The 27,504-nt window shown below is 46.4% G+C and overlaps 1 protein-coding gene across 2 annotated transcripts in view; it reads left to right on the plus strand.

The window, feature by feature from the left end:
• The first annotated feature begins 1,205 nt into the window (after positions 1 to 1,205).
• Positions 1,206 to 27,504, plus strand: part of ATXN7L3 (ataxin 7 like 3) — a 70,015-nt gene continuing 43,716 nt past the window's right edge. For both annotated transcript variants that reach the window (XM_068263663.1, XM_068263664.1), the window contains exons 1-3: positions 1,206 to 1,417; positions 10,693 to 10,810; positions 20,948 to 21,080. In XM_068263663.1, the coding sequence (XP_068119764.1) occupies positions 10,760 to 10,810; positions 20,948 to 21,080 (184 nt within the window). In that variant the 5' untranslated portion in view covers positions 1,206 to 1,417; positions 10,693 to 10,759. The remainder of the gene's footprint in view (positions 1,418 to 10,692; positions 10,811 to 20,947; positions 21,081 to 27,504) is intronic.

A 27,504-nucleotide genomic window follows, 5' to 3' on the forward strand; every position in this document is an offset into this window, starting at 1 on the left:
GTCTTGGTTCAAATATATCAATTTAAAGTATGGGAAAAAAGTTTAGAGTCAATCAAACACATTTTTAGTAGAGAAATGTATACATACCTCCCAAGTTTTTGAGATGAGAAAGAGGGACACTTAAGCCACGCCCCTGATCACACCCCGAGTCACGCATACCATACAGATTTCATAAGAAAAATATTTTGTTTTATAATTCAAACCACACTGGTCCTCTCTATGGCCTAGTGCACACCAGAGCGGTTCGGTCGCGTTTTCAGATCCGATTGCGGATGTGGAAACGCTAGGGTAATGTATTTCAATGGGGTGGTGCACACCAGAGCGGGAGGCGTTTTGCAGAAACGCATACTCCCGGGCTGCTGCAGATTTTGGATTGCGGAGGCGTTTCTGCCTCATTGTAAAGTATAGGAAAAATGCAAACTGCTCTGAAAAATGCTACATCAGAGCGGTTTGCCAGGCGTTTTTGTTACAGAAGCTGTTCAGTAACAGCTTTAATGTAACAATATCTGTAATCTGCTGTACCAAAAACCGCAGCACAAAACCGCAAAACGGTAGCAAAACGTTTCAAAATTCGTAAAAAACGCAGCTAAAAACGCTAGCGTTTTGCAGATCTGCTTGCGGTTTTGGTGTGCACCAGGCCTTTCCTGGTGCATTTTCCTTCATATTAACATTTTATAATTAGCAATATATCAATTTAAAGGATGGGAATAAAGTTTAGAGTCAAACACATTTTTTAGTAGAAAAATATATATATTTTATATAGAAAGAGGGACAAAGTCCTGAAAGAGGGACAGATGAGGAGGAAAGAGGGACAGGGCTCCCAAAGAGGGACTGTCCCTCCAAAAGGGGCACAATTGGGAGCTTTGGGTATTCTATTGTACCGCTCCAGGCCTTAACCCCATAGATCCATATCGCAAATACTTTCTGTTTTTAAGGAGGCGGATTACATTGATGGGTCCGTATAGCTGATTTTGCAGCTCTCTCCACCACTGGCAACAATGTAACCAGCCTGAGCAGCGCCTTCTCTCTGTTTCCATGACGACGCCAGATCGCCGCGCCTACCCCGCCTACGACTGGCACCTTTTCAACACTCCCGCCACGCCCCGCCCTCCGCCGATTGGCTCAGGCGCCTCTTCCCTTCTCCACCCCATTGGCCGTCTCTCCTCTCTCTCGCCTGCTATCATGATTAGCCTCGCAACACTGTAGCGCTGCTGCTGCAGTCCGGGGAAAACTGCAGTGCTCCAGCGCGAGCGTGGTCTCTGCTGCTGCTGCGGGGGGACACGCCCCAGAGTGGGCGTGGCCTATGGCTCGATGCTCTCGGCCGGTGATTAAGGCCGCCTGGGCTGGCTAAAATGGCGGCTGGTGCTGCTAGGTGCTGAGGAGAGCGGACAGAAGAGGCAGACAGGGCTAATGCGGGGTAGGAACAATGGGAGGGGTGGTTGCTGGGCTGGTTGGTGGGGTGCTCGGTCTGTCTGTGGGTGTGGTTGGTGTGTCTGGGTGTGTGGCTGTCCCACTGCAGTGTGTATTGTGCAATATATACAGGCACTGATCTCTCTCCACTCATCCCTCTGTATATGGGGAGCCACATGGGGGCTGCAGGTCACAGCCTGACAGTCAGTGTGCCAGAGGTTGTGCCTTTATATTCTGTGGCACTACAAGTACCAGCATGCCAGCCCTCTGTGTATAGGGAGCCACATGGAGGGCTGCAGGTCACAGCCTGACAGTCAGTGTGCCAGAGGTTGTGCCTTTATATTCTGTGGCACTACAAGTACCAGCATGCCAGCCCTCTGTCTATGGGGAGCTGCAAGTCACAGCCTGCCAGTCATCCCTGGCTATATGTATGCACACTGTATCTTTATAGACTGCTGCACTACAAGTACCAGCATGCCAGTCATCCCTGGCTATATGTATGCACGCTGTATCTTTATAGGCTGTGGCACTACAAGTACCAGCATGCCAGCCCTCTGTGTATGGGGAGCCACATTGAAGGACTGCAGGTTACAGCCTGCCAGTCATTGTACCAGAGGCTGTTCCATTATAGGCTGCTGCACTACAAGTCCCAGCATGCCAGCCCTCTGTGTATGGGGGGCTGCAGGTCACAGCCTGACAGTCATTGTACCAGAGGCTGGTCCTTTATAGGCTGCTGCACTACAAGTACCAGCATGCTAGCAGTGCTGCAGGTCACATCCCGCCAGTCATCCCTGGCTATATGTATGCACACTGTATCTTTATATTCTGTGGCACTACAAGTACCAGCATGCCAGTCATCCCTGGCTATATGTATGCACACTATCTTTATAGGCTGCTGCACTACAAGTACCAGCATGCCAGCAGGGCTGCAGGTCACAGCCTGCCAGTCATCCCTGGCTATATGTATGCACACTGTATCTTTATAGGCTGTGGCACTACAAGTACCAGCATGCCAGCCCTCTGGCTGCACTCAGTAGCTGCCAGTACATGCTGAGACCTTTGCTTTTAGAGCTCTGGTACTTGACTGTCATTGCTCTGTATATGCACTGTACTTAAATGCTATTGGATCTGGTGATACTACAAGTCCCAGCATGCCTTGTTGTGCTCTGTATATGCACTGTACTGAGATGCTATTGGATCTGGTGCCACTACAAATCCCAGCATGCCCTGTTGTGCTCTGTATATGCACTGTACTGAGATGCTATTGGATCTGGTGCCACTACAAATCCCAGCATGCCCTGTTGTGCTCTGTATATGCACTGTACTGAGATGCTATTGGATCTGGTGCCACTACAAATCCCAGCATGCCCTGTTGTGCTCTGTATATGCACTGTACTGAGATGCTATTGGATCTGGTGCCACTACAAATCCCAGCATGCCCTGTTGTGCTCTGTATATGCACTGTACTGAGATGCTATTGGATCTGGTGCCACTACAAATCCCAGCATGCCCTGTTGTGCTCTGTATATGCACTGTACTGAGATGCTATTGGATCTGGTGCCACTACAAATCCCAGCATGCCCTGTTGTGCTCTGTATATGCACTGTACTGAGATACTATTGGATCTGGTGACACTACAAGTCCCAGCATGCCCTGTTGTGCTCTGTATATGCACTGTACTGAGATGCTATTGGATCTGGTGACACTACAAGTCCCAGCATGCCTTGAGTTCCTACAGACTTTAAATCAGTGGTGCCCATTAGACAGATCGTGATCTACCAGTAGATCATGAAGGGCTTCATGGTAGATCCCGACCCAGTACATTTTACATTCTGTATATACAAGTGCAGGGGCATAGCAATAGATGATGCAAACGCATCGGGGCCAGAGGGGCCCCGAAAGGGCCCTTCCTCAACTACAGTATTAGCTTTCTATTGGTCCTGTGCTCATAATAATCACTTCTATAGATACTTTGAATAGTGGTAATAATTAACAAACTGCTCCCCATCCCCTTCTTGCACATCTGACACTGTAGTTGCCATTGGCAGGTTTTGGTGCGTCGTATCAATTGATATCTATAGAGTGCTTGGGGGACCCCATTGTAAAACTTGCATCGGGGCCCACAGCTCCTTAGCTACGCCACTGTACAAGTGTGCTCCTAAAATTGCACATAGGTAGATCATTTTGACTTGCTAATTTAATAACCACCCAAGCGAGACGCCGGAGGTCACCTGCTGGGCTGATTTGAATTTTTTTTTTTCTTTTACCCCAAACATGCAGCTAGCGCTTTGCTAGCTGCGTGTTTAATTCGATCGCCACAACTTCGATGACGTCACTCCGTTTGTCGCCATGGCAACGGAGGAAGCCCTAAAGGAAATCCTGTTCAGAACGGGATTTCCGGATGGGACTTCACGCCGGCGGCGATCGGAGACGCTGGGGGGACGCCGCAGGGAGCAGTAGCTACATGAAAAAAAAAATCAGCGGGAATCAGAACGCCCAGCAGGTTAAAGTAGCCCACAAGCCGAAAAAGTGTGGGCAGCCCTGCGTTAAATGGTCTCTGGCTGTCAGAGCCGTGTACTGGGTATTTCTCTGCCACTGGAGATCTGCTGCATTATCTGTCACTTCTATGTGTGGCTCAGTGTTCTGTGTTGCTGGTCTTCAGTGGAGAGTAGCCAAATAATGGGTGCTATTCTAGTTTAGGGGACACCAAGAAACCTTATGCTGGGTACACACGATGCTGTTTTTCGGACAAAAAAAAAAACTCTACTGATTTCCAAATCTATTTTCCAATCAATAGTCTATTCTGTTATATCTTCTTATCTATTTCCATTCACTTCTATGCAGGGCTGGGGAGTCGGAGTCGGAGCAATTTTGAGTACCCGGAGTTTTCATAAACTGAGGAGTCGGATGATTTTTGTACCAAATCCACAGCCCTGGCAAGTATTAGAGTAAAGGTGGGTACACACATCAGATAAAAGTCTTTTGAAAATGAAAGATCACAGACCAATGTTACCCCCTTCCATGTAGTATGAGAGCCATACCTACACAGTCTATTCTATGGAGCTGCACTCCCCATCAGACAGAAATCTTACCCCTTCCATGTAGTATGAGAGCCACACCTACACAGTCTATTCTATGGAGCTGCACTCCCCATCAGACAGAAATCTTACCCCTTCCATGTAGTATGAGAGCCACATCTACACAGTCTATTCTATGGAGCTGCACTCCCCATCAGACAGAAATCTTACCCCCTCCCATGTAGTATGAGAGCCACACCTACACAGTCTATTCTATGGAGCTGAACTCCCCATCAGACAGAAATCTTACCCCCTTCCATGTAGTATGAGAGCCACACCTACACAGTCTATTCTATGGAGCTGCACTCCCCATCAGACAGAAATCTTACCCCCTTCCATGTAGTATGAGAGCCATACCTACACAGTCTATTCTATGGAGCTGCACTCCCCATCAGACAGAAATCTTACCCCCTTCCATGTAGTATGAGAGCCATACCTACACAGTCTATTCTATGGAGCTGAACTCCCCATCAGACAGAAATCTTACCCCCTTCCATGTAGTATGAGAGCCACACCTACACAGTCTATTCTATGGAGCTGCACTCCCCATCAGACAGAAATCTTACCCCCTTCCATGTAGTATGAGAGCCACAGCTACACAGTCTATTCTATGGAGCTGCACTCCCCATCAGACAGAAATCTTACCCCCTTCCATGTAGTATGAGAGCCACACCTACACAGTCTATTCTATGGAGCTGCACTCCCCATCAGATAGAAATCTTACCCTCTTCCATGTAGTATGAGAGCCACACCTACACAGTCTATTCTATGGAGCTGCACTCCCCATCAGACAGAAATCTTACCCCCTTCCATGTAGTATGAGAGCCACACCTACACAGTCTATTCTATGGAGCTGCACTCCCCATCAGACAGAGATCTTACCCCCTTCTATGTAGTATGAGAGCCATACCTACACAGTCTATTCTATGGAGCTGATCTCCCCATCAGACAGAAATCTTACCCCCTTCCATGTAGTATGAGAGCCACACCTACACAGTCTATCCTATGGAGCTGCACTCCCCATCAGACAGAAATCTTACCCCCTTCCATGTAGTATGAGAGCCACACCTACACAGTCTATGCTATGGAGCTGCACTCCCCATCAGACAGAAATCTTACCCCCTTCCATGTAGTATGAGAGCCACACCTACACAGTCTATGCTATGGAGCTGCACTCCCCATCAGACAGAAATCTTACCCCCTTCCATGTAGTATGAGAGCCACACCTACACAGTCTATTCTATGGAGCTGCACTCCCCATCAGACAGAGATCTTACCCCCTTCCATGTAGTATGAGAGCCACACCTAGACAGTCTATTCTATGGTGCTGCACTCCCCATCAGACAGAGATCTTACCCCCTTCCATGTAGTATGAGAGCCACACCTACACAGTCTATTCTATGGTGCTGCACTCCCCATCAGACAGAAATCTTACCCCCTTCCATGTAGTATGAGAGCCACACCTACAGTCTATTCTATGGAGCTGAACTCCCCATCAGACAGAAATCTTTGCAAGATGCTGCACACACAGATGCTGTACACATGCAACAGATCTGTTCCTGCAAAATGCAGTCATAGTCTATATCTGCAGATCATCATACACACCTTGTTTAACAGACATTCATCTGCAGATCAGACAATCATCTGAAGATCCATCCTGGTAGATCTGATCTGCAGATTAAAGTCTGTTAAAGGTGTGTATGAGATCTGCAGATATCGTAGACTAGGAACTGATCTTTTGCAGATACTGATCTGTTGCATGTGTACAGCATCTGTGTGTGCAGCATCTTGCAAAGATTTCTGTCTGATGGGGAGTTCAGCTCCATAGAATAGACTGTGTAGGTGTGGCTCTCATACTACATGGAAAGGGGTAAGATTTCTGTCTGATGGGGAGTGCAGCTCCATAGAATAGACTGTGTAGGTGTGGCTCTCATACTACATGGAAAGGGGTAAGATTTCTGTCTGATGGGGAGTGCAGCTCCATAGAATAGACTGTGTAAAGTATGGCTCTCATACTACATGGAAGGGGGTAACATTGGTCTGTGATCTTTCACTTTCCAAAGACTTTTATCTGATGTGTGTACCCACCTTAAGGATTCGGAGCCATTTTGGGTACCCGAAGTCGGTGGTTTCATAAACTGAGGCGTCAGAAGATTTTTGTACTGACTCCACAGCCCTGCTTCTATGAGAAATCTATCGAAAAAAACGATTGAAAATAAGGTCGGACTTGTCAGAAATGATCCATTGAACCATCTAACACTAAATTGTATGGTGTGTACCTAGCATTATAGGGAAATTCTGCTAATGTGATTGGGTTGATGGCACCCTTTGAAACAGCTAGGTTTCAGGTTGTAGTTAACTATGCTAATACTGTCTGGCCAATCACGTCGCTTTGTGCTGTAAAGGTAGCCATACACTGGTCGATTTACCATCAGATCGACCAACAAATCCCTCTCTGATCGAATCTGATCAGAGAGGGATCGTATGGCTGCCTTTACTGCAAACAGATTGTGAATCGATTTCAGCATGAAACCGATCACAATTTGGAGCTGCCGCTGCCGTGTCCCCCCGGTCTCCACTGTCTTCTTCTCCGCTCTGGGCTCCAGGTTCACTTTACTTCCTGTCCGGGGAAGTTTAAACAGTAGAGGACGCGCTATTGTTTAAACTTCCTGCCGGGACAGGAAGAAGTGAAGCCTGCCGGACTCGGAGCCCAGCGTGGAGAAGAAGACAGCAGGGACTCTCGCCGGCCGGATCAGGTAATTGATTGCTGCTAGCATTGGTCGTCGCTATCGATGCACTCCCGACCCGCTGGCGATCGAGCGAAATCTTCCGCACGGACAGATCGGGAACGATCAATTTTGAACGGAAATCGATCGTTCGGTCAGCGTTTGCGCAACGATTCCACAGCCGATTCAATCAGTGATCGAATCGGCTGTATATCGGTGGGAAAATCGGTAAGTGTATGGCCCCATTAAGAGGGTTCTGTGGTTGAACTGTTCACTATGAGGTTTCCTGCTGGGTCTCCTAAACTAGACTAGCGCCATATTTGGGGCTCGTACGTTTTGCTCTGTCTTCAGCCAGTACCAGTAGGAGCAGGGGTTGAATTGGATCTTAGTATGAAGCAAATCCGCAGTCCCGTCGGGTAAAAGGTACCATGCTATTTGGCTCCTTATACAGTACCCCAGCTTTCTGCTGACAGCTTTATTGCAAAGGACTAAAAGTACTGTATTCCTATACCGGTGTAATGACAAACTAACATTCTTCTCTTTCCGATCGCTTCTGCTTTCTTCATGTGCCATTTGGGCCTTGAGTAATTAATGCAGAACTTTGAGAAGTTTCATTTTATTGGTAATTGAATCATATGTTTATTCCAGGGTTTCTCAACTCAGTCCTCAATCAACCCCAACAGTACATGTTTTGCAGATAACCACAAACCTGCACAGGTAAGGTAATTGGTGTCTCAGCAGAGCTGATTAACTACCTCTGCGGATTTCCACAAAACATGCATTGTTGGAGGCGCTCCAGGACTGAGTTGATAAATCCTAGTTTAGACTTTTAAAGTGAACCAGAGACAAAGCACCCTCATGTATTTTACCATATAGGTGCATACACACGCACTTCTAAAGAGAACGACTGGTCCGTCAGACCCTCCCGCTGAGCGGAGCGCTCGGAAACAGCCTTATCAGTCTGCAGACAGACTGTACACACGCACTACTGTCAGAACGACCGCCCAGCAGGAGGGTCTGACAGATCCGTCCTCTTAAGTAGTGCGTGTGTACACACCTTGTTTATCATTGGCAACATTAGAGAAAACACCTACTCTGCTCTGTTTCATCCTTCACTGCTCAGCCTGCTTGTTACCAGCCCTGATAAAATCCTTGACTGAGCATTCAGTCTGGCTTTGCACAGGAATCATTATAGCTGAGTCATTATAGCAGAGCCAGAAGGGGGCAGGCTTGGGCTTGAAAAGACATCAGAGAAGACTGACTCAGCTATAATGATTCCTGAGCAAAGCCAGACTGAATGCTCAGTGGGGGATTTTATCAGGGCTGATAACAAGCAAGCTGAGCAGCGAAGGATGAAACAGAGCAGGGTATGTGCTTTCTCTAATATATATGGTAAAATATATGAGGGTGCTTCGTCTCTGGTTTACTTTGAGTCTCTCTCCAAAGTTATCAAATGCAAAACACTGAGCATTGTCCTCATCCACTTTGCAGCCAACTGTATGACTCATTCTATGTGAATGAGTCAGACCGACATCTGGACTGGGGGAGGCATCCCTGTCCCCACGTACCACCAACAGTGTATGTTTTGTTTAAATCCACAGAAGTAACTGCTGAGGCACCAATTACCTCCCCTGCAAAGACGTGCAGTTTCCTGAAAAACATGCAGTGTTAGTGGTACTTAAGACTTGGGGTGGGAAGCCCTGGTCTAGAGGAACAGATTTCTTAACTGCTTCAGTGGGAAGTTATGTATAAAGCCTTGTAGGAGTATGAGGACTGTCGCCTACAGCCAGGGATCAGGAGTAGAACCCTCAGGTGACAGTTGGAGGCCAGTAAAGAGGTGACACTAGCACAGAAGGATGGTTTAGGGTCGGCTAGCTGGGGGGGCAAACTTTTTGACTCGAGGGCCACATGGTTTTATCAAGTTTGAGCAAGGGGCCAGACAAGAATAAGTGAAAAAATGGGTGTCGCCATGGCAGGATGTGAGCGGTGCTAACTGTAATGCAAAGACAGTGGGTCCGTGTTTTCTCCCAAAACACAGTTGGGCACAGTGACCCTAAAAGTAAACAACGTTCCACCAACCTGCAAATGGCAGCAGACAGGGCTATTTGGCTAAGAAAAGGTGGGGGAAAGGCTGCGCATCCCTAAACACATGCTGCAATTGAATGGTTAATCGCACAGGCATACACCGCCTCTGCCAGACTGAAAAATGCATGCCCTGCATCCAAGACAATGTAACTATTAGGTTAGCTGCTCCCAGCCCGTCCTCCTGAGTTTCCTGTTTGCATAATTAGTAGCAGATTTGCATATGATTTGCATCTGAATTGAATGCGGAGTGTGCAGAAAATCTATTTAGGTGCTACACGCTGAGCTGGTGGTCATTTCAGATGCAGCCTTAGCAGTATGCGCTGGCGTTCTCCTCGCTGTTCAACAAAATGTAAGTTACACATTTTCTTTTTGCTTAGCTGCTCCCAAGGTTTTAAATTTAGCTTAGGTCACTTGCCTGGAGGTTTGCCTCACCGTGGCGCAAGTGTCTAGTATAATATACTTTGCATGCAAACCATATTGGAAGCTAAAGTTCCTCCTAGCTTAATAAATGTTAGCACTTGTCTTGGATGCAGGGCATGCATTTTTCAGTCTGGCAGAGGTGGTGTATGCCTGTGCGATTAACCATTCAATTGCAACATGTGTTTAGGGATGCGCAGCCTTTCCCCCCACCTTTTCTTAACTTTGTAACTATGTAACTGTCAGGTTAGCTGCTCCCACCCCCTCCTCCTGAGTTTCCTGTTTGCATAATAAGTAGTAGCAGATTTGCATATGATTTGCATCTGAGTTGAATGTGAAGTGTGCAGAAAATCTATTTAGGTGCAACACGCTGAGCTGGTGGTCATTTCAGATGCAGCCTTAGTGGTATGCGCTGGCGTTCTCCTCGCTGGGCTATTTGGCACCTAACATAGGCCCAGGGACAGCAGGCAGACCCCCCTCAGACAGCAAGACACATAATGTGGCAGTGTTTCCCCCTAAATACTCGTGTGGCATAGTCCCCCAAAATACAAAGACGTGTGAGAGGGCATTTCTCTAAACCCCCCCCTTTAAAAAAACATAGTTTAATAGAGCATTTCCTCCATAAAACATTAGTCAGGGTCCACCTTTAATAAAACGTACCTTGTTCCATTTACATGATGGGACTCTACAACCGTCTAAAACAAGAACTAGTTTACTGTACTGAAGTCCAATCTTTCAGCTCCAAGAATATAATTTACTTTCTAAGTTAGATTTGTAGCTGTAGATCAGTCTGCATGAACCAAGCTTTACTCATGACAGTATTCAGTCGTAAAGTGTGTGTGTGTGTGTGTGTGTGTGTGTGTGTGTGTGTGTGTGTGTGTGTGTGTGTGTGTCAGTAGGGGCACTTAGACACACAACTGCTCCTCTGTAGAGCTATACACCCATTTAATACTATATGTTCTTTGTCTCTTGTCTAGGTAAGGGGGATTGGTTGCCCGTTCTCTGCCTGGCCAGGCAGCCTCATCCCCCAAGTGCTGGCTGCAGATGAGAATGGAAGACATGTCTCTGTCTGGCCTGGATAACAGTAAACTGGAGGTAAGGATAAAACGAGAGAGAACACACAGAGAGCCCGATGTAGTGCAGTATGTGTACGGGATTGATGTGGGTAATGAGAGGCAAGTGTGTAAAGTTATACTCACAAACATACCACTAAGGGCTGGAACCCACTACAGTGATTTTGTGAGCGTTTAGGGAGCAATTCAAAACGCTAACAATTTCCCTAAACGCTCAGCTAATGTCAATGGGCAGCACGGTGGCGCAGTGGTTAGCGCTCTCGCCTTGCAGCGCTGGGTCCCTGGTTTGAATCCCAGCCAAGTCAACATCTGCAAGGAGTTTGTATGTTCTCCCAGTGTCTGTGGGTTTCCTCCGGGAACTCCAGCTTCCTCCCACATCCCAAAAACATACAGATAAGTTAATTGGCTTCCCCCCCCTAAATTGGCCCTAGACTACAATACATAAACTACAGGCATAGGACTATGGTAGGGACTACATTGTGGACTATGGTAGGGACTACATTGTGGACTATGGTAGGGACTACATTGTGGACTATGGTAGGGACTACATTGTGGACTATGGTAGGGACTACATTGTGGACTATGGTAGGGACTACATTGTGGACTATGGTAGGGACTACATTGTGGACTATGGTAGGGACTACATTGTGGACTATGGTAGGGACTACATTGTGGACTATGGTAGGGACTACATTGTGGACTATGGTAGGGACTACATTGTGGACTATGGTAGGGACTACATTGTGGACCATGGTAGGGACTACATTGTGGACCATGGTAGGGACTACATTGTGGACTATGGTAGGGACTACATTGTGGACTATGGTAGGGACTACATTGTGGACTATGGTAGGGACTACATTGTGGACCATGGTAGGGACTACATTGTGGACCATGGTAGGGACTACATTGTGGACCATGGTAGGGACTACATTGTGGACTATGGTAGGGACTACATTGTGGACTATGGTAGGGACTACATTGTGGACTATGGTAGGGACTACATTGTGGACTATGGTAGGGACTACATTGTGGACCATGGTAGGGACTACATTGTGGACTATGGTAGGGACTACATTGTGGACTATGGTAGGGACTACATTGTGGACCATGGTAGGGACTACATTGTGGACCATGGTAGGGACTACATTGTGGACTATGGTAGGGACTACATTGTGGACCATGGTAGGGACTACATTGTGGACTATGGTAGGGACTACATTGTGGACTATGGTAGGGACTACATTGTGGACCATGGTAGGGACTACATTGTGGACCATGGTAGGGACTACATTGTGGACTATGGTAGGGACTACATTGTGGACCATGGTAGGGACTACATTGTGGACTATGGTAGGGACTACATTGTGGACTAGGGTAGGGACTACATTGTGAGCTCCTCCGAGGGACAGTTAGAGACAAGACTATATATACACTCTGTACAGGGCTGCGGAAGATGTCGGCGCTATATAAATACGTAATAATGGGCCAAATTCCACTGGACCAATTGCGATTAGCAAGATCGCAAATGCAGGACCTGCCTCATGTTTAGAGTTTCTGCAATGTAAAGTGTATAAACGCTGGCAGTGGGTGATCAGTGGTGGGGCAATGTGACCACTGATCAAAAGCAGGTTGATCTATCAACAAGCAAATTTATTTATATATACTGCAAAGGGTGAAAGCAGCGCATTTCACAGTTGTGGCCCTGCTTCATCAGGCGATAGGGGAGGGAGCATACAGCAACAGAGGCGCTAGGCTGAGTCATAGACACTTTATGACTATGTATGCTTCATCTCTTGTTGCCCGATGAAGCGGTGCTGCACCTGTGAAACGCGTTGCTTTAACCTTTTGGCGTGTATATACAAATACATTTGCTTGTAATATCAACCTGTTTTTGTGTCTGCTCTGAGGAGGTAAGTCCACCTCTGCCTACCCTTTTGTTAGGGTTTTTTTTTAGCTGATTTCAAATCCTGCACTAAATCTGCAGTTTGTCTACTTCCTGCTTTCATTGAAGCAGACATGTTAACTTCCTGTATTTACAAATGAGCTCTCCATGGCAGTCAGCTGACACAGCTGAGGTATCAAATTACAACTTGTGATTAGCCACACATAAGGGGAAATTAGACAGGCTAAACCCTCTTAATACATACAGGGTGCATTACTCTGTTTTCCTTCTGTTTTGTGCAAGAGTTCAGGTCCAATTTTGAATAAAGTGACTTTGAAATGTACCTTTACCAGGAGGTATTAGTAAGCAGAGGCTTTCAGTACAGTACATACTCATGAAATGTGTACGAATCCTGGTCTAAGTCGCATACCTGTAATAAGCATGCAGCTTACAACACGTAATCCACATACTTGTTATGAGTCGCTGACTGGGAATTTATTGGAAGCATATGAGCTGCACAGTAGCCAGGCAAATGGCACCTTCCATATTCCTGTCCCTTGAAGTGTTCTCTCACTCACAGAAGAGTAAGGTAGCATCAACTGTAACGAGGTATATGGAGGCTGCCATATTTATTTCCTTTTAAACAATGCACACTTCCTGGCAGTCCTGCTGATCTATTTGGCTGCAGTAGTGTCTGAATAACACCAGAAAAATTTGACAATGCCAGACGCCTGATCTGCTGCATGCTTGTTCAGGGTCTAGGGCTAAATGTATTACAGGCAGAGGACAAGCAGGACAGCCAGGCAATTGGTATTGCTTTAAAGAGACTCTGTAACAAATTTTTCAGTCTTATTTCTTCTATCCTATAAGTTCCTATGCCTGTTCTAATGTGCTCTGGCTTACTGCAGCCTTTCCTAATTGCACTGTCTGTCTCTGTAATAAATCTTATCTACTTTCCTCTGTCGTGTCTGTGTGGAATGTGCAGGGCTGCTTGTGATTGGTAGAAGCGATACACACCCTCTGCAGGCCCCCTGCAGGCTCTGTATGACTCACACACTCTGCTTATGTGAGCCTATCACAAGCTGGTTAGTTTGTTTGTAAACACTGCCTAAAACTGTTAATTACAAGCCAGGATTGCAGCAGGGAGTGGCAGAAACAGCACAGAGGGGCACAGGAGAAAATAAGGAACAGAATGGTATGCTTTTTAGTGTAAGAATATTAGAGTACAGATTCTCTTTAAGTGGATCCGAGAAACTTTTACTCATTGCATAATTGTGTTCCTTTCATTTACTTTATAGGGCATTCCTCAAGCAAAATACTTTGTTTTAATACTCTAATTCCCTATAAACTGAACAAGCCCCGCCCACAGCTCCTTTTGTGCCTTGGCACTGTAGCAAGGGCTTATGGGAACTCAGTCTGGGCAGGAGGAGGAGGTTACTAGCCATTGATTTCAGAGGCAGAGGAGAGGGGGCTAAATTTACACACAGGCAAGCTGATAGCATCTCCAGCCCTCAGCCTGTGACAATGTGACAAACAGAACATGGCTGCCCTCATTGTATCACAGGGATAAATAATCAGAAACTATTGAAGCTGTTTGCAGCTAGATTTGCTGTGTAAACTATCTACATTTTAGATAAGATAGATAGATAGATAGATAGATAGATAGACAAGTTACTTGTTAGTTTTTCATCTCGGATCCGCTCTAAAAGGAAATAAAGATGGCAGCCTCAATCTCAATACCTCTTTCCCTTCAGTTGTCCTTTAAGGCCCCTTCACAGCACCCTCCTGCCCAGGCTCCAGTGTATGCAGATGTGCAGTGATGTCATCATAGGTGTTACTGCTGCAAGCTCTTCTTCCTCACCCTTTGCATCAATCCAGAGTTTGGCAGGGAGGGGGGGTGGAGGCACAGGAGGGGGAGGGGGGAGGCACAGAGGAGGGCGAGGAGCACTGCATTTGATAGCCACATCCACAGCACTGACAATACTAGACAAGGAGGAAGCGCCACAGACCAGACATCCATTTTGTTTGGCAGGTATGTTGTCTTTACCAGTCCCCGATTTATTCCCCCTCCCTCCCCCCGCCTGCCAATCACTGTCGGGTCTCGCAGGGGGACAGCCATGTCACACGGCTGTCCCCTAGTGCAGCGCTGCTGTAGATCGCAGCGCTGTACAAGCTAATTAGACGGTGGTTTCGCCATCTAACAGTCTCCGAGCAGCGATCACCGCTGAAGGCGGGGAGACTGAAGGCGGAGCCGAGCTCCGCCTACCAAGCAGGAGATGCACGCAGCAAAAGCCAGCCCCCAGGACTTTATGCCGATCGGCGTTAGGTGGTCCTGGGGCTGCCGCCGCGTGCGCGCCCATCGGCATGACTCGGTCCTGAACCAGTTAAAGTCACTGATATCTAATGCCGCTGCAGCCACATATGCTATTGAGCATTTGTAACCGAGATCTTTCCAGTATGTCTGAAATTCAGGGCTATGGAGTCGGGAGTCAAGGAGTTGGAGTCGGGGCAATTTTGGGCACCTGGAATCGGAGTTGGCGGTTTCATAGACTTCGGAGTAGAAAGATTTTTGTACCGACTTCACAGCCCTGCTGAAATCGGTCAAATCAACAATCGAGCATGCTTGTTGTGGCACCAATTGAATCGGATGGTCAATCGTGAAGCAAAGTCGGTAGATGGCTAACTGTCCATCTTTCCAGTTTGAATAAGATACAAGACAGGTGTGCAAAACGGGCGGGGTCCCAGGTGCTCACACCACCTGGGACCATGCTCTGCAAGCCACACCTCAAAGGGGGGCAGAAGCGATGCAGACGGCCTCCCAAAATGCTCTCACCACCTGGAGGACCATCCACTACTGCTCCCACCACTAGGGAAATTTCCCACAGAACCCCCCACAAGCATACAAAATGGGTAAGAGCTCACTTCCAAGCAGTACCTGCCAGGGCTGTGGAGTCTGAATTGGAGATGGAGTCAGAGTAGTTTTGGGTACCTGGAGTCGAAGTCGGAGATTTCATAAACTGAGGAATCTGGAGTCGGATGATTTGTACAAAATCCACTGCCCTGGCAAGTATTACACTAAGGAGTCGGAGCCATTTTGGGTACCTGGAGTTGGAGTCGGTGGTTTCATAAACGGAGGAGTCGGAGTTTGAAGATTTTTGTACCAACTCCACAACCCTGGTACCTGCCTTTCAAATAGTCTTCCAAAACAGGCAGCGAATTAAAGGCACAGAAGGTAAAGGTGCCTGGGCCCTGTTTTGCACACTTATGTGTGTATTTATGAAACCCCAAGGGTAAGTTAGCTTCAAAGCCACATATTAGTGGTAGGACCCCTTTCGACTCTGAGGGATCTCAACGTTGGTGAAAGGTCTAGCATGGAATGCCTAGCAACCAGTCAGGGTCCCACTTCCTTGAGCTAAACCACTTTATTAACAGGCGAGAAAGAAACTGATTGGCTGGTAGGAGAGGAATCCGTCCTGGTCAATGAGATGGCTACTTTTCGCGCAGCACTGTGCGATTAGGGCGAATTATGGCTATAGCGCCACTCAGTGAATAATTATGCGTACGAACGCACGCCATCTGCGTTTCTATCAGGGCTGTGGAGTTGGAGTCGGGGCAATTTTGGGGCGTTGGAGTCGTGTATTTCATAGACTTCGGCGTCGGGTGATTTTTGTATAAAATCCACAGCCCTGTTAAGTATTGGAGTCGGAGCCATTTTGGGTACCCGGAGTCGAGTCGTGGTTTCATAAACCGAGGAGTCTGAGTTTGAGTCGGAAGATTTTTGTACCGACTCCACAACCCTGGTTTGTATGCGTTGCATGGCTGATCCTATTCACTGAAAGTGAATGGGTCAGCCGTGCGACATGCGTACCCGGACCGCACTGGTCCGGGTACGCATGCAATGTGAACATCAGACAGTGCAGTCTATGCACCGCCTGTCATGCGTGTCAGCCTCCCGCACGCATTCCTGAAATCTGGACAGCAAACTGTGCAATTAGGTGGCCTCACCTAATCCTAACATTATTGCTCAGTATTTCTTAACCTTTTCACCCTGGAGGAACCCTTCAAGTAATGTTTGGATCTCGGGGAAGCCCTGTATTAGCAGAGGGAAGCACACTGACCAGAAGCTGCTGGTAAATAACCTGCTTCTGAAATTCTGTTCTTGTACACTGGCTCAGCGATTCACCAGTGTTACAGCAGAAATGCAATCTGAAAGGCGTTATTGAACATGACTTGTAACGTGAGCAGATACTGTCAGTTAGCACACTCTGAGCTGTATGCATCCAGTTGTCTGTAAATGGCTATACCCCCAGCTCAGCGGGGCTGTAGTCAGTGGTGGCGTGTAGTACTGGTAAAGGGTAACACTGTCATTCTGTCCAGGCAGTGCGGTGAGCTGGGAGAGTGACTGCAGACATGGAATGCAGCAGACACTGGCACACTGTTGCTAGGGGGGAGGAAATCAATATGCTTGGCAAGTCCTGGTTTAGCTGCATAAATTGATCTGATTGTCTTTGTTGGGTTTTGTGCAGCAGTTCCTTTTCCTGAAATGCTGTAGTGTAGCAGCTTTGCCTCTTGCAGGAAGCTTGTCATTCTGGCATTCCATTACTAGAGGAAGTGAAAGAAAGAAAAATGTGCATCACCCTGACAAAGGTTTCATCAACCATAGCCAATCACACTCTTCCCCTACATTTCCAGACTAAACTAGGGACAGCCCATTGACAGCAATTGTATTTGGTTTTATAGTTATGCTTTTCATTGTGTAATTTTTTTTTTTTTTCCTGTATTGCTGCATTCTTATTTTCTTAAAATGTTAAAACCGCTTTGCCTTAAAGTAATACTCCACGTTTCTTGAGAGATAAGAACTTGGGTCTCCGAGTACTAGCGACAACAAGCAGCTCTGTACTGTGTGAGCGCGGAATCGCGCAGTATGTAAGCGCTCGTCTTTGAGCAATCAATTTAATCTGCTGATGACATTAAAATTCTCCACAGAGTGTGATTGCCCGGGGCAGCAGAGACACTTGCCTAATATTGTTTGTCAAATTTGCCTCAGGTTGGCCGATTTTGGTTTTTAAAGTGGAGCTGAACTCATGCACAGGACAGAAGCAAAACAGAGAGAAATGCACCCTGTATGGATTTAGAGAGTTTAGCCTGTCTAATCCCCCCCACATCTGTGACTAATCACAAATTGTAATTTGATCCCTCACCTGTGTCACATGACTGCCTATAGCAGATGAGGCCATTTGAAAGCACAGGCTGTAAACAATAGGTCTGCTTCCATGAATCAGGAAGTAGAAACTGCAAATTTATTTTAGGATTTGCATCAGCTGTAACAAATACTTTTTTTGTTATTATGCTGCTGTGTATCTTTTTAGAGCACAGAGGAGTTCGGAGTTCAAGTTTAAAGGGAACTCTAACTCTAAAAAAACCCCCATGAGTTTTACTTACCTGGGGCATCTACCAGCCCCCTCGCAGTCACTCATGGCTCCTCTGGTCCCCCGCTGCCAGCTAGTTTCGTTTTTGCCGACTGGGAGTCGGTCGGCCGCCACACATACATTTTTACGCATCCCCGCTGGTGCAGGAAGCTATTGCAGACATCAACAAGTACATTTTTACGCGTTACGGGTGTAATGCGTAAAATTTTACGCATTACACCCATAACATGTAAAATTGTACTAGCTGGCAGCGGGGCACCAGAGGAGCCATGAGTGACTACGAGGGCACAGGATGGCTGCAGGGGGCTGGTTGATGCCCCAGGTAAGTACTTTTTTTTTTTTTTTTTTTATATAAGTTAAGGTTCCCTTTGAAGGGTACCTAAAGTGACAAGTGCCCAGTTTAACTTGCCTAGGGCTTCTTCTAGTCCCCTGTATGTGTCCTGGTCCCTTGCTGTTATTCCGCTCTGATCCCTTCAGCAGCTGGTCCCCTCCGAAAGGTGGCCAACGGTTGCTGCGCATTCCAGGCCACATGCCTCCTCGGTCATGTTCCTTTGCTGGGAGCGTTTGGTGCAGTTGCAAATTTTTTTTTTTTGGGGGGGGAATTGTGCAAGTGCAGAACGCTCCCAGCAATGGGAGCATAATCGAGATGTCCCAGGACTGCACGTGCAGCCTTCAGGGACAGCTGCTGAATGGATCAGAGCACCCACACAAGAGACCAGGAGGACTTCCAGCCCCAGGTAAGTTTAAACTGGGCAACTGGTGTCATTTTGGGTTCCCTTTAACCACTTGAGACAAAATTTTATGAGTGTGCTATTTGTAAGCACGAATTGGCGCAAATATGACATTGAATGTCCAGTCTGCCAAAATGCAAGCGCATATGCATAGCGCCCGCGGGAGCGCGCACACGTGCACTTGCCACTTTTAACCCCTCAATGGAGGGAGGGGTGTTAATTGGTCAATTTTTGGGTTAATGCAGGAGCTGAATTAGAATTACAGGGAAGAGTTAAAGGTTTTCTGTTTGGCCCAGTCTCCACTGGCTGCGTTTGTGTTGTTTTTCAACATTGTTTGTGTTTTAAAAATGCACTTAAATGAGATTGAGTCAAAATTGTGCTCCTCGATTTCCCCAGTGTGTTTTTTTTTCAATCAAGTGAATGGGAATGTTTTTTTTTTTTTCAAAAATGCTAACTCTGCAGAAATACTATGCAAATGCAGCCAGTGGAAATTGGGTCTTAGTCTCCCTTTCTATCAGGGTCTCTCTTCACAGTTTGGTTTAAAAAGTGACAAATGCATTGACACGCAGATATCGACAAATGAAATTAGACGGTTAAATTAGAAACCAAATGAGTTTCTTCAGTTTGGTTTAAGTTACACGGCTGTCCCCAGTACAGAGCTGCCGTAGATCGCAGCGTACTACGTAAATAGACGGCGTCTAACAGTCTGCTAGCGGCGATCGCTGCTGGAAGACTGATGACGGAGCGGACCTCCGTCATCCACATTGTAGTTGCTCGCGCATCGGCACGATCTCCTGCAAATCCCCGCCCCAGGACTTTACGCCGATCGGCGTTAAGCAGTCCTGGGGCTTCCGCCGTGTTCACGCCCATCAACGTGACACTGTCGCCAAGTAGTTCCTGATTTATGGGTGCTAATACTATTAACTTTTAGCATTAGCCTGTAATGCCTAAATGTAACCTTGATGTTTTTAGTGTTTGTTTGTTTTTTATTTTTTGTTTTTTTTCAGTTGAAACTTTAGGGTTCTTGAATGTTTTTGTAATAAAACAGAAAATAAACTCTGCCATAGCCAGCCACTAACGGTCCAATTTCTAGCGAAAAATTGTTCAAGCGATCAGAAATTCTGATCGGACCAAAAATTGTTCACTACACCATCAACTAACCAATCATTGCTTCCTATCTATCACGACCACCAAGAAAATACAAATTTTCTTTCGACGAAAATTCATTCGGGCGACATTTTTTTTCACTCGTTCATAATCGATTGTGTCCACCAATGGACATTATTTACAACCAATCCGATCAGAATTTCTGATCGCTCGAACGATTTTTCGCTAGAAATTGGACCGTTAGTGGCCAGCTTTAGGAATAGATTTTAAGATGTAAACCTGGGACATGGAGAAAAAGGATACTTTTGAGGCTTCCCAGATCAGATTGGACCCCCACTGCTGCTGGCCGGGGCCCCTGTTCTTGCTTGAGGTTGTACTGCACTAGAGTGGCTTGCACAGTAGCACTAGGCCAGATTCTGCTTATTGCAGCTGGCTGACCGTACTCTCTTGTACATGGAGAGGAGTGCAGCCACAGAATCATTGATCTTGTCTGTTTGGAGGGGCCCTACACAGCAGCGGTGGGCTCCATAATGGATCCAGAAGATGGAACTTACAGGTTTCCTTTAAAGGAGTTATCAGCCAAAAACAAATGAGCTTTACTCACCTGAGCTATTCTCCAGCCCTTTGCAGCTGACTGTCCCACGCCGACCGCTCCACTCTGCGCCGCCATCCCGGTCTCCAAGCACAGTGCAGAGGCCGACCCCGTCGTCCTCCACTGCGCCTGCACTAACCGCAGCTGTCAATCAAGCCCACGTTGTACGCGGCTTACTGCGCAGTAGTTCTCGCGGTCAGCCTCCGCACTGTGCTTGGAGACTGGGACGGCGGATTGGTCAGCGTGTGACAGTCAGCTGCAAGGGGCCCCAGGTGAGTAAGGTGTTTTTTTTTTTTTTGTTTTTTTTTGTTTTGTTTTTTCCCTCCTGCAAACTCCTTTAAACTAAATATCATTGCTGTCTATTGCATATAAAGTTCTGAGGTTACTTTTTAATATCCAGCTATGTCTCCTTTAGACCATTGCTCACGACATTTACACGGATCTGGTGGAGGACACCTGTTTGGGGCTGAGTTTTGAAGTTCACCGAGCTGTTAAATGTGGCTATTTCTTGCTGGATGAGACAGACCCGGAGAGCATGAAAGACTTTGGTGAGTAGTTGTGAACACTGCATTCATATGGCTGGAAGTATTGTTAGAAGACACGGATTTCTCCTGAGTTGACATTTGCTTTATTTCAACACTGAAAGTGAAGCTGTGTCCAGCTTTTGTGGAGTGATGCTGAGGCTGGCGTCAGAAATTGAGGGCACTTATTCTTGCCTCGCTAATTTTGCTCCCAATGGCTGGCCATTGTTTTCTATAGTCATGTGATATTGGTGACCGGATTAGCAGGCACCACTTTAGGCTAAAGGTAGCCATACACCGGTTGATTTGCCATCAGATTCGACCAACAGATCCCTCTCTGATCGAATCTGATCAGAGAGGGATCGTATGGCTGCCTTTACTGCAAACAGATTGTGAATCGATTTCAGCCTGAAACCGATTCACCACCTGCTGAGCTGTCGCCTGTCGAAATTTAGCGTTTACCGTGAACGATGTGACAGCAGATTCGATCCCAGTGATTGAATCTGCTGTCAATCGGCCTAGTGCAGTGATGGCTAACCTTGGCACTCCAGCTGTGGTGGAACTACAAGTCCCATGAGGCATTGCAATACTCTGACGGCTCTAAGCATAACTCGGGGAGGCAGAGGCATGATGGGATTTGTAGTTTTGTCACAGCTGGAGTGCCAAGGTTAGCCATCACTGGCCTAGTGTATGGCCAGCTTAACCGGAACCGCTTTGTGAGTCAGCAAGGGATGCACACAGTTTACAGGGAACTTGAGGTGAGTGGTATGGAGACGTATTCCTTTCCTTGTAAACTATGCAAGTTTCCCGGCAGCCCTGTTGATCTTCTGGTATAGGCAGTGTCTGATTCAAAACTCTGGAACAAGCGTATGGCTAATCCAAAAGCGGTTTGTTCAGGGTCTATGGCTATAAGTATTGGAGACAAAAGATTAGTAGAACTGGCAGCTATTTGGTTATAAGGAAAACAAAATGGCAGCCTCCATATCCCGCTCACCTCGGGATCCCTTTAAGACTTGGGCCCTGTTCACAGCGATTAGTAGCGTTGCAGATTAACTTTGCATGTCGACTCGCTGCCCATACAATTCTGTGAGCCTGTTCACAGCACTGCGTTGTAACTGATGGTGGTGTTCTACCTCGCTGCCTGCAGGCTTTGTATTAGTCTATGTCCAGTCTCCATTGCAGTTCAGATTATTATTATTATTATTATTATAGGAACTGTCACGAAAATCTTAAAATTTAGGACACCTATAAATAAGTACGTTTTCTCCCAGAGTAAAATGAGCCATAAATTACTTTTCTCCTATGTTGCTGTCACTTACAGTTAGTAGAAATCTGACAGAAGTGACAGGTTTTGGACTAGCCCATCTTCTCATAGGGGGGTTCTCTGGTTTTTTTTTTTTTGTTTTTTTTAAGCATTTAGTGAATGGCAGTTGCTCCGTCCAACTGCCAAAATAGTGTGAAGCGAGCAGGGAGGTTGGCCAGCATCTTTATAAAGACATTCTCTGAAAAGGATTAATACAAAGAATAAGGGCTCGTTTCCACTAGTGCGCCGTGCGTGCGTCTGCGAGACGCACGCCGGCACTGAGCGGGTGGGCGGGATCGCAGGCGATATGGGAATCGCAGCCTCCGCCGCGACTTCTGCGGGGGGGGGGGGGGGGGTTCTGGCCGAATCGCTAGGGCAAGCGATTCGGCCGGTGGCTCCATTCTCCCCTGTGGCAGAGTTTCCCCATGCGATTGATGTGCGGGGAAACTCTGCGGAATCGCTGCGGTTTCCGCGCTAGTGGAAACGGGCCCTAAAGGCCACACTGAGAATCCCCCCATGAAGAGATGGACTAGCGCAAAACCTGTTGTTTATGTCAGATTTCTACTACCTACTGTGACAGCAACATAGGAGAAAAGTAATTTTATGGCTCATTTTACTCTGGAAGAAATGTACTTCTTATTTGTATGTGTTTTTAAATGTTAAGATTTTCATAACGGTTCTTCTTAAAGAGAACCCGAGGTGGGTTTGAAGAATATTATCTGCATACAGAGGCTGGATCTGCCTATACAGCCCAGCCTCTGTTGCTATCCCAAACCCCCCTAAGGTCTCCCTGCACTCTGCAATCCCTCATAAATCACAGCCACGCTGCTGACAAACAGCTTGTCAGAGCTGGCTGTGTTTATCTCTATAGTGTCAGTCTGCTGCTCTCCCCGCCTCCTGCAGAACTCCAGTCCCCGCCTGCATCCCTTCCCTCCCTGCTGATTGGAGGGAAGGGACGGGGGCAGGGACCGGAGCTATGCAGGAGGCGCGGGAGCAGCTGAGACTGACACTACAGATGTAAACACAGCCTCACAGCATGGCTGTAATTTATGAGGGATTGCAGAGTGCAGGGGGACCTTAGTGGGGTTTGAGATAGCAACAGAGGCTGGGCTGTATAGGCAGATCCAGCCTCTGTATGCAGATAACATTCTTTAAACACACCTCGGGTTCTCTTTAAAGTGGAACCAAAATAAAAATACAAGATTTCAGAAATAAAATCTATTTTCTAAATTATAATAAATAGCAGCTTTTTTTCAGCTGCATGATGACAAATATAAAATTTTACATTTATTGGGTAAAATCCGGATAGCAACTATCCGGGTATCTCCCAGATCCGGATTTGAGCATCACTGCTGTCTACCCAAGAGCTCAGGTTAAAACCAAGCACTGCCCACACTGCTTAAAGGGACACTTAAGTCAAACAAAAAGAGTTTTACTCACCTAGGGCTTCCAATAGCCCCCTGCAGCTGTCCGGTGCCCTCGCTGTCTTCCTCCGATCCTCCTGGCCCCGCCAGCAGCCACTTCCTGTTTCGGTGACAGGAGCTGACAGGCTGAGGAGGCGAGTGAGTCTTCGCGTTCCCAGACACATTAGCTCCCTCTATGCTGCTATATGGTATATGATATATGCTATAGCAGCATAGATGGCGCTATTGTGGCCAGGAACGAGAAGAATCACTCGCGACCCCAGCCTGCCAGCTCCTGTCACCGAAACAGGAAGTGGCTGCTGGCGGGGCCAGGAGGATCGGAGGGAGACGGCGAGGGCACCGGACGGCTGCAGGGGGCTATTGGAAGCCCCAGGTGAGTAAAACCTTTTTTTTTTTTTTTTTTTTTTTTTTTTTTTTTTTTTGACTTAAGTGTCCCTTTTTAATAGACCAATGGGAGAGTCTCTCCATCGGCCACTAATTCTCTATATCGCAATGTTATCGAGTAGATCAGTGAGAGTTTTCAGTTTTATGCAGGTTTTTATTTAAATCCTCTCTATTATTGGCATAACCTTGCTCATCACTGGAAAGGTACTTGGCTAGAGGGGTGGGGGAGGCTTTTAAGCTTTCCTGTATAGACAGTGCAAAGATGAATTGGAGAACTCTCCTGGTGCGTAGAAATCCATTTGAGTACGGCTACGATCAGGAATGGGCATTACAAATCCTGCAAAAGCGCAAGGCAACAGAGGGGAAAAGTCGCATTACATGTTATATATGTGCAATGCATGCAGTACATACAAAGTATGCTTCACTTCTAACTGTTAAAGGGGTTCTTTCGCGAAAAAAGTAGGCAGTTAAAAAATGTGACAGATGACAGGTTTTGAGCCAGTCCATCTTTTTAAGGGGGATTCTCAGGGCTTTCTTTGTTTTCAACAGCATTTCCTGAACAACAGTTTAACTGCCAAAATAGCAAGATACCAGCCGGCCTCCCTAATCACTTGCACACTATTATGTCAGTTAGATTTTGCAACTGTTGTTCAGGAAATGCTGTTGAAAACAAAGAAAGCCCTGAGAATCCCCCTTAAAAAGATGGACTGGCCCAAAACCTGTCATCTGTCACATTTTTTAACTGCTTACTTTTTTCACGAAAGAACCCCTTTAAGAGCATTGATGCAGCTGCATGCATCAGCTTGTGCCACAGATTCTGTTGCACTGCTAATGCGTCATAGTGAACGTACCATTGCAGTATAATTGCATCCTGTTAGCAATGCCATTTACATTAGTTTCACAGTGGAACAGGCCACAACATAGCCCAAGTATCTTGGGCATAATAACGATAAATACCAAAAGAAAAGCATTTGAAGAATTATAAATGGTAAATTGCTTTTAAAGGGGAACTTCAGCCTAAACACACATACTGTCCATTAAAGAGAAGCTCCGACCAAGAATTGAACTTTATCCCAGTCAGTAGCTGATACCCCCTTTTACATGAGAAATCTATTCCTTTTCACAAACATCAGGGGGCGCTGTATGGCTGATATTGTGGTGAAACTCCTCCCACAAGAAACTCTTGAGTACATACTCCTGGCAGTTTCCTGTCTGGGAACCTTGCTTCATTGTGGAAAATAGCTGTTTACAGCTGTTTCCAACTGCCAAAAAAGCATGCAGCAGCTACATCACCTGCCAACAGTAAAAATGTCACCATGTAATGTCAGAATGTAAATCAGGGATTTAAAAGATTTTACAATGTGCAACACTGACTAAATCATTTATACATAATTATTGTAATAAATTAAGCACTTCAAATCTCAAATTCAAGATTAAAGCGGAATATAACCCTGCATTTCAACTTTGCTCTAAAACATTATTTACAGCATATTATATGCAACTAGCATTTTTTTTTTTTTTTTACTAGACCAGCATTGGAAGGGTTACACACACAGCTTTAAAGTGAGTGTTTACCATTTTAAAAATAAAGTCAGATACCTAAGGAGAGGGAAGGCTCGGTCCTAATGAGCCTTCCCTCTCCTCTCCCGGTGCCGGTCCCGCGCAGGATCCCCCGTGGCAGTATTCGACCAGTTCGGTCAAAAACTGCCACTTCCGCATGCCGAAGGGATGTTTCGGGAGCACTCGGGCTCCCGAAGACGGGCCGCTCCATACTACGCATGCGCGAGCGCCCTCTATGACGCATACATGCGTGCGTAGTATGGAGCGGCCCGTCTTCGGAAGCCCGAGTGCTCCCGAAGACCTCCGAAGTCCCTGCGGTGGCGGACGCGAACGGGGGAGCCAGCGCAGCACCGAGGGCACCGGGAGAGGAGAGGGAAGGCTCATTAGGACCGAGCCTTCCCTCTCCTTAGGTGAGTATCTGACTTTATTTTTAAAATGGTAAAGAGGAGCTGTTAGGTATAAGGTCTCAGAGAAAATAAACACATATATCAGTAGCTAAAGATTGGCTGTACTTACATTACATATGCATTTCACTATCCACGTTTGGATTTCACTGAATTTGTATATAGTATATGCAGAGATAGATGCTCATGGCAGGTTCCATGTTTTTCTGTCAAATGTGTCGTCATGTCCTGCCTGCTTCCTGATCACAGATAAGCTCGTACTTGAACAACACAGTGTGCAGTGAATATTAATGAGCCATGTGGCTAGGAACAATAGCTGACTCCTGCAGTGTACTCTGCCCGGAGATTTATCAGTGCTACGCGCTGGACTGATTACAAGCTGCTGTAACGTCTCATTAGCAGCCGAGGGGAGGGCCCCAGAATGCTTTGCAGTATAGTATGCGGCTTGCGTCCTCTTGGGTTTTAACAGCCTTGCTGATAAGCACACATCAAAGGTAACTGAGATTTTTATCTTCACTAATGGCTTTTGGGCTTCCTTCTAAACTGTTTAACACAGGAGAATAGAGGTTTAAATTAGCTTCTGCAGCCTGACAGTTACTCTTTAAAGCTCTGTGTGCAACCCTTCCAATGCTGGTCTAGTAAAAAAAAAATGCTGGTTGCATATAATATGCTGTAAATAATGTTTTAGAGCAAAGTTGAAATGCAGGGTTATATTCCGCTTTAAAAAAAAAAAAAAAAAAAAAATTGCACCATAACAGCCGAACGAGAACAACATCAGAAATCCCATCATGCTTTGCACAGCATCAGAGGAAAATTGCCCGGGCAGTTCTTCTTCTATGCAGCTAAAAATGAGGCTTGGGTAGGAAAAACAAAGCGCTGCTGAGTAGATTTTTAGTCACTTTTTTTAAAAAAATGAAGCCTCCTTTAGAGGACCTTTCTGAGAATTTACACAAAATTCAGAGTCGCAGCCATACGTGGTACTACTCCAAGTTGGAGATGGAAAAGATTATTCAAAATAGCGAATGAACTCCTGAACTCCCCATCTTGTGGATCTATGATGTCCATACTGTAAGCAAGTGGGGCATAGTGTCATCATTTATCAACTAGAATGGCATTCACTGCTACAATACGGCAGCCAGAACTTCGGTCTTCAGCCATTGAGTGGCAGTTTGGTGCTTTGCTATTTTTTTTTTTATTTTTTTTTCTAACTGGACAAGGCTTACTTCAAGCATTAGGGTTTATAACTTGTAAGCAATATCTCGGGATTAGGAAGAATCCTATGTTGGACATTAGGAAGGGAAAGGGGCGCCCTGCATGTATAAAACCTTCTAAAAAAAACGAAAAGGGTAATGAGGGGTCTTACCTAAACAACAAAA

The sequence above is a fragment of the Hyperolius riggenbachi genome, chromosome 12 (genome assembly GCF_040937935.1).
Source record: "Hyperolius riggenbachi isolate aHypRig1 chromosome 12, aHypRig1.pri, whole genome shotgun sequence".
Lineage (NCBI taxonomy): Eukaryota > Metazoa > Chordata > Amphibia > Anura > Hyperoliidae > Hyperolius > Hyperolius riggenbachi.